This window comes from Papaver somniferum, chromosome 9, assembly GCF_003573695.1.
Source record: "Papaver somniferum cultivar HN1 chromosome 9, ASM357369v1, whole genome shotgun sequence".
NCBI classification, from domain to species: Eukaryota; Viridiplantae; Streptophyta; class Magnoliopsida; order Ranunculales; family Papaveraceae; genus Papaver; species Papaver somniferum.
In genome coordinates, this window is record NC_039366.1 from 17,898,663 (window position 1) to 17,906,826 (window position 8,164).

General features: G+C 37.6%; 2 protein-coding genes across 2 annotated transcripts; one reads left to right on the forward strand and one right to left on the reverse strand.

The window, feature by feature from the left end:
- Window positions 1-617: 617 nt before the first annotated feature.
- On the reverse strand, window positions 618-2,528 carry LOC113311497 (F-box/LRR-repeat protein At4g14096-like). Its single transcript, XM_026560331.1, has 4 exons — window positions 2,517-2,528; window positions 1,260-1,811; window positions 1,013-1,102; window positions 618-827 (listed from the first exon to the last, which is right to left on the reverse strand). Exons 1-4 carry the CDS (start codon window positions 2,526-2,528, stop codon window positions 618-620), a joined length of 864 nt encoding a protein of 287 aa, XP_026416116.1.
- Window positions 2,529-5,555: 3,027 nt separating this feature from the next.
- LOC113313244 lies at window positions 5,556-7,872 on the forward strand. The gene is made up of 4 exons (XM_026561985.1): window positions 5,556-5,597; window positions 5,703-5,741; window positions 6,523-6,890; window positions 7,456-7,872. Exons 3-4 carry the CDS (start codon window positions 6,525-6,527, stop codon window positions 7,672-7,674), a joined length of 585 nt encoding a protein of 194 aa, XP_026417770.1. The 5' UTR covers window positions 5,556-5,597; window positions 5,703-5,741; window positions 6,523-6,524; the 3' UTR covers window positions 7,675-7,872.
- The last annotated feature ends 292 nt before the right edge of the window (window positions 7,873-8,164 follow it).

Here is an 8,164-nt window from a genome sequence, read left to right on the forward strand (position 1 = left end):
CGTTGGGTCGATCCAATTTTTTCCCTATATGGGTACCCAATTTTCATGAATCGTATCACCTGCAATATAAAAGGAAAAAAAGGACAACTGAAAATTACAGGTAGAACGAAGAAGAATGACGTCGAAAAAAAAAGAGAGTAAAAAGAGAAGGAGAGGGGATGAAGAAATAGATTAGCGGGGATTTGGGTTTACCAACATACGGTAGGATTTTGTGGTTTATCTAGAGCAGCAAAAATTGTAGCTACAAAACAACAAATCAAAAGAGTTAGGTTAAGAATATGCAAAATATGAGAAAAGAGAAGGATTAGGATTAGGGTTTTGGTTTTGCCAGAAACTTCTATAACTCTGGTATTGATCTACCCATTTCACTCGCTAAAAATAGCCGAAATATTGAAAATTTCTAAAAATAGCCGAAAATATTGAAAAATACCCATTTCAATGTGAGGCCATCAATTTTTACTCAAATTATATATACAAAATTTGTCACTCTTTTCCTTCTGTGTCTCGTCACAAATTGCTGAGAAGCAAGGAAGATGTTATGGCGGAGTTGTCGAGTCTTTCTAGAGCCTCTGCGAGTTAAGTGTAGAAACGGTAAAAATAAGTATCCCAATAACGATCTAAGAGAAGTTCAACACATAACTCGTTGCTGAAGCTTTAAATAGACTTGACAACCCCGCCCCTACTTCTTCCTTGTCTTTCGCAGTTGGATCATCATCATCCACGTAATGGAAAATAGTCATCGTCTGCAATGCTTTAGCTTTTTCCAAAATTAGTTTTACCCACCACATCTCAAGGTCTTCACCTGTAAATTGCTTAGAGCTAACTGTCTTGAGGTGTAAAAAACAACATCCAGCGGTCATAATTTTAAGCTGTCCATTCTTGTGGTCGTCTTCTTTGCAATAGTGATACGTACTGCAAAGTGCAAGCTAAAAAGGCATTATCGAAACTCTTTTTTTTTTTAATCTAGTGATGGGCATGTAATTTTTTTTTTTTTGAAATTCTATGCACTTGCCTCGTTGAATACAAGGGACTCCAGAATAGGTGTTGATCGCAACAAAGCAACCAGTGCTTTACCATCATTCGCTTCAGCAGATACGTTCAACTGTTTCAAATTGTTAAATGTGGGAAAAATATTTATGAGATCGTCTGCAAAGGAGAGAGGCTATTCATCACAAGGCAACGGCAGTATTAAAGAAGCAATTGTTCCAAACCATATAAAACCTAACTAACATGGAGGGAGATAGGAGCAGGATAATAACCTTTAGCAGTCGATCAGCAATTGATAGAACCTTTACATGTGAAAGTAATTGAAGAAACCTTATTGCAGCTGCCCCAACACCTATCTGTTGCTCCCTTGTTTCTGTTGCATGATTGCCCCAGAAATATAATTCATCTACATCTGCTTCAGCCAGTGTAAGAGAACTAGAAAGGACAAAATTCTTGGGAATACTATCCTTGTAGGTGAGAGACACTAGCCTTGGTGCATGAATTTTGAGGCTACTATCTCGTAAACCACTAATATAATCCCTATCATCCTGTTCATCACCACCATTAGGAGCACTGATAATTTTCAAATGTTCAATTGAAGGAGCTGAAATACAGAAACTCCTCACATCAACCCATCTACAACACTCCAGTGTCAAATCTTGAAGTACAGGGCAATTAGATAAACTGAGCAGCTCATGATTGTAATCTTTGCTGAATGTGACTCCACCAAGTTTAAGGCGCTTGAGTTGTGGAAGAGATATATGCTTAGGAACATAAAAATCGTCGAAGGAGGATAATACATTCAACTCCAAAGTTTTCAATGACTGACAAGCAAAAAGATTTAAGGGACCAAAGGTTTTAAGCTGAGACGAAGGTCTTCAACTTTGCGCATTATTGCACCGGATATCCATGTATTAACACGAGATATATCCAAGAAACCCTTTCCATCCCAACTGAAGTTGCCCGCACAGCAGCAGCAGCGGAGAGACAACTTTTTTATACTTGACATACTATGAAGATGCAATACTCTATCCACAATATCCATGAATTTTCTGGAGCCTCCATGTAAGCTTAGAAAATTAATAGTTGGGACAGAGGTCCAGATGTAGTTCCGTCTTTTTTAATAATACGCAACTTCGAGCAACATCCTTGATTTCAAGAAAAGAAAGGATGTGATGGATAATTTCTTCATTTAATTTGGTGATTCTATCTGCTGCCTCATCATGCTTGTTGTTTGGTGACCCTCGAGTTTCTTTTGCTTACGCAAATCCGCCATGCTAACAATAATACAAGAGAGAAAAATATGGATAAAGTTACTATACTAGGGTTTCTAGATGTTTAGCTTCAAAAAGGTAAGAAGTTTCTTCTGCTCCGCGGAAAAATAAGCTCTGTGTCTTTACTTTTATAATTTTCTTTGTTCTGTTTATTTACTTTTATAAGATAAATTCGCTCTCTTATGAGTTCGTCAAATACTTTCTCTTCTTTCTTCTGTTTCCTTAATCAAGAACCACTGCCCTGATTGGACGTACTTCCACATCCATCTCTCGTTTTGTATGTTTCGAACTTCTCAACTTGTTTTGGTTATACTAGAATGTACAATGGCTAGTATTACTTCCGCTGCCGGTATGTGAAAAAAATAACATGAACGCTGGACCTAATTATGCAATGAAAGAGTGAAATGGGAGACCACGGCAAAGGTTCGACACCTTGGCTTATGGAGTTCAGCTGAGCGTACAGCTAATGCTTCCATCTTCTATTAACCCAATCACCATCAAGGAGGAATGATGCTTCCATCTTCCTTTAATTTTTTGTACGGGACTCTGTTTGTATGGCCCTAAAATTTCAACCATAAACACAGTTTGAGATGATAGGGCCAATGGTGCGGCGGAGGAATGTTTTTAAATTGAGGCAATTTCTCACATGCAGAGCATGATTAGTTTGAAGGAATTGATAGAATCTAATGTTACCTCCTTGAACGATTTTGGCCAAGCAAAGAAGGCTAAAAGAATGAAGAATTTTTAATCATCCAAAACAAGACAATGATCGGTGAATTGCTTTTATGTTTGGTTGCATGTCCTTCTCATATTTTTAGTTACTATTTGTTTTCAATTAATAACATCTTGATTTCATTCAGTTTTGGATTTATTGAACTGCAGTATAGCAAGGTTAAGCAAGACTGAAATAGCACGCTCTAGATGCAGTCAGTCTCGGTTGTTCTGTCACATCGCACGGTTGTTGTCTGGTAGATAAGCATTTGAACCTTTATCTAGAGCATACAAGAAAATCGAATAAAAAAAAGGTGGATACTATCGAAGGTTATACAGTACAGTATAATCAATAAACACAGGAGTCCCTAAAGGTTTTGCACCGTCTACGAGTCGGTTAGTGGGAGGACATGCAGTAATCCGTCTATTTTACTGGGCTATGGAATTGTAGTGCTAGTTTTTACAAGGCATGGTCATTGTATTCTAGAAGGTAATGTCAGATAAAACCGTGAGCACCATATGTGAGAACAAATTTATCTTAACAATGTAGTATCTAATACTCGATTTGATCAAACCACGTGGATAAGTATTTGTATTGTTTTCTATTTGTTAGATATTATCTATCAATGTTTTCCGAGAAACTGAACAATGTTTCATTCATCCAACTCCAAGCAATCTTTGATGTGGAATCCATGCGATCGATTTTATGCTGCTAATGCATATCAATGTCATTCGTTTGTGTAATATATATTGTGACGCACCACATTGGCATAATACTTTCACTGTGATGAATGATAGGACTTGGGGACGCATATATTCGGCAACCAGCATGGCTGCGTCAGCGTACGTAAAGAGAAATCGGCAATGTTGGCAACTAGGGCCAGCTCATGCAGGGGATAAGAGAAATCAAAGAAGATACAAATTAGTGTTGCTACGTAAAGACAAGCTGTATGCTGTGCTCAAGGTTGGGCGAGCTTCCAATGTTGTATCTTAACATTAAGGTCGCCCTCCTTTTGGGTAAACTGTATTTTTGGATGATGGCACAGGAGAACAAATCTTGGGATCCCGAAGCATGGATAACTTGATTCCAATAAACAAGCAACTGCGCATGTCATTGTTCTATCAAGAGGTCAGTACCTTCTTCTACGCATCTCGCAAATTCCATTGGCTCAGGGGTGTGCGAACTGAACTGATCGAGATCCCATCCCTGTATCAGTCACAATAAACAGTGGGACTGTCACATATATGTTGTTTGAGTTTTTATACAGAAATTATGGAATTGGCACCTAACCTCTACTTTAGCTAAAATAAAATTTGCCGTAACATTTACTATGATGCCAACGCCGACGGCTGATAGCAAAGACACAAAGGTTAAAGTGTACAATAACCATGTAATGTTAGCTGAAATGACCTTACGAATTGGTTGCTAAGTTGGGAACTTGTCTACTAGCCCTACTTCCGGGGAAATAAACCCCAAAAGCTGACTGAGGAGAAAATGGCATGACCTCGCCTAGACTTCTTAAGACTAAGATTGGATGTTCAATTAATCCACTTAGTTTGTATAAAAGAATGTTGGTATTTAACTACTTGCGGGATATTAGTATATTATATTATATTATATTCTTTTTAATACACTTAGTTTGTATTTTGGTCAACTCCTTTTCATTTCATATGTGGATTTTTGCAATGCTACTTTTATATTTGGGTCTATGACTTCCTTGCAGTGAATTTAGGTCAAATGCAGCGCGACAAACGACTTTGGAAAGCTCTACGGTGAGTATAAGTATTTTCATTTTTGGGTCATTTTTCTTTACAATTTAGTAATGCGCAAGCATTTTGGTAGTAGAATTTGCTGGATCGTATTACTTAGACAAGTCATGGTTAATGGGAACTACTTGTCTATAGTGATAACAAGTCAAAGCTTTGCTCATGACAACTGATTCATTTGACTTAGCTATATGTTTGTTTGATTTTGCTTGAAGTTGTTCATGCAATGATTTTGTTACTTTCCGGCAACCCGGCGACCCAGTTTTCATCGGTATTATTTATGTCGGTTTCCTCTATAGTTAGCATAAGGATAGCACAGAAAAAACACTATGGCCACATCTCAGAGCAAATCTCGCGACTCACAGTTGCACGACCCACATCTGCACGTTTCTGATCCCAACGCTGAGAAGTTTCTCCCTCGATCATCCGATCCCCTTACGTGATTTGCCCCTGTTTTTATTTTTTTTGATGTAAACGTAGCATCACTGTCCACTCGTCGGCTACTTATAATTCAAAACAAAAAATTTCCACTCATTATGCTTGTTTTGGGATAATCTGGAACCTAAACAAAAAAAAAAATAAAAATAAAAAACTCAAATTCATTTTGCTCTAGTGGACCAGTCTGGCACATTATTTAGTGGTAAGTGGACCAGGTCATAGACGTCAAACTAAGGTCTTTTGGTCTTGGGAAACGTTTCATGGTCATTGATTTGAGGCGCGAGTAAAAGAGAGAATTTGACAATAGTCAGGGTCATTTCTGTAACAAAGGCAAGTTATATACCTCCAAGGCTCCAATGGATTTTTCCCCCTAGGTCAAGTCTCTCTACCGGAAAAGAAAAGACTCAGAGGAACAACCAAGTAAGAAACGGCTGTTGTTCTTCAAGTTTCTGCTTCTTATCAACAGTGATTTAGATTTAGATTTGGATTGATGAAATCTGATCTTATTTTTCTCTCTTTTGTTAGGGCGATCTGTGGCATTGAACAAAATTCCCCATTTTGGAGGTATAAATTTCCCAATACCCTAAACTTTTTGGATTCTTTTACATTTTGTTGTGAATGTAAGTTAGTTAAGAGAGTAACGTTTGATTTAACTGAAATCACATGGAGGACTCTTTTATTTGAATCAGATTGTTCCCTTTTCTTTTGGTTTGCTTGATTGATCTGTTTTGTTATTTATCAACATCTTTAATTGTTGGATCTTTGTTGGAACAAATACATTGATTAATTTGAATTTAGATTAGTCTTGTGGAGAAATAGAGAAAGAAGATGTGTGAGAGAATGGCTATATAATGTTTTAAAACTGAAATCAATATGGTGGGGTCTTTTGATAGAAATGGTCCTGCATCATAGATGCCTCTTTTCGACGTAATATTTTGGATCTTGTGCTCACATGTCTACTTTATGTTTCTGGTCTTTTTAGTTGCTATTTGCTTACGACTTTATAGTTTGTTTGTTTTACGGCTTTACGGGATGCACTGTTGGTGCCCAAACAAATAAGTGGATGTGTAATATCCTTAAGTATTATTTGTCTGGGAGATATGGAAAGAGTCCTTTTGTGTGTCCTCTTGTCAGATCAGAGGAAGCTCACTTTTGCTTTTTTGTGCTTTATGTAACTTGGATTCATGACCCTGTTACTTGTGGTAGTATCCGTTGGTTTTTGTTAGTCTTAAAGACGTATTCTCATTTGTTTTCTGCTCTTGTTATTGCTGATGACATTGTTATCTTTGTTCTTACGGCTGTTGATTGTGTATTCGCTGTCTTTGTTTTCTGCGTTGTTGAACAGATATGGCTGAGTGGGGAGGAAGTGTCAAGATTGATGCTGTTCCCATGTTTCGTCAATTGCAGAAAAGATTCCAATTGGTGCCTGATGACTATAGACTGCAGATCTATAACAGAAGAGAACGTGTCGATCAGGCAGTCTTCAGGACAAAAGGACCTTCACCTGCTTCATCTTATTTTCTTGTGGAGTTGTATCCCAGGAATCTTTTCTTGGATTTTACATCACACGGACCCAATGTTGACTTTCGTTTGGACAATGAGGAGCTGAACAGAGCATTGTCAGAAGTTACCAAGAGAGAAGCGCATGGACCCGAAAGGCCAATATACATCTTCCTTCAATACCAGAAACCTAAGATGTCATTCCTCAAAATGGTAACTTCTAGTGTGTTTTTTTTTCACTGCAAGGAGCATCTTATTATTTTTTGAATTATACAGTTTAGGAATGTCCAGGTTTTACCAACACCTAATTTAACTTGGCGAGTGTCTATTCTATTTGTTCTGTGTTGTTTGTGGACGATGTTTGAACAACTTTTGTAGGGTTCCTGAATCACTGAAGTTTACTTTTGTGTTTTTGTCGCCTACTATACGTGATTTAGTTGCAACCATCAATTCTATAATTTGAATCTCACGTCTGACCTTTTAGTATTCAAATCCCGCTGTCGTGTGTGTTTGTTTTCATTTTATGCAATAGCACTAGCGAGCATATATAATTGCGATAAGGTAGGGATGAGAAAATCCGTGTCAGTGTCCAGCAGTTGAATGCCATGGTCACAACCTTGTTTGTATGCCGGGACAGAATATACTGGTTTCTTTGATAATTTTTCATATGAGATTATAAGGTTGTCCAGTGGGATGTGTTCTGCATATAGCAACTAACAAAATTTCTGTTTGATAGAAAGGTACTAAGTGCTCCAGATGTTCTTTTTTTCTCTTACAGGTAGCAAATGATACAGATTGCCCACACTGCACACCCACAGATAAACAGCCTGTTCTGGATTACTATGAGGCGGCACTTGCAGATATGCCTAACCGGTTTCTGGAACTAAACGAGATTGAAACGATGTATCATTGTTTAAAGGAAGCTGAGAATTGCTGCAAGGTTGCTCAAGTGGTTTTTCGGGACGATCAATGTGAGGTTGCATTTGGACCTGGTTAAAAGATTTGAGTAGAACTTTTCATGTTTCAAGAATTAATGGTAATAACAACCTTCACATGATACAATCGAGTATAGTCATTACCAAATTTACACGTTTCTGTGAATCCCTCCCTGTTCTAAAGCCAGACATTTACTATGGTAAGATTCGTACGATTTATATTAGAAAGAACACTCACTTTTGGGATGCATTTTTTTTTTCTTTTCTTGTCTGATAGTTTTTTTTGTTGGAAATGATTTTGGAGTTAATGGGCTAAATGGGTATTGAAAATGATTTGAGAATGGGTTCACAGACACTCAACTGTGGTTTAAGAGAAATGAAATTTTATTGCTCTCAAAACTTTGTTTGGTGGTACAAGACCTTACCTCTTACATACACTCCCTTTAATTCTCACCTTACCACTAACTTTGTTTTTCACTCAATTACACCTTCACTTGGTTGCACTACCTCCCTATTTATAGCCAACCTAAGAATTCTCTAGAACTCCCTAGA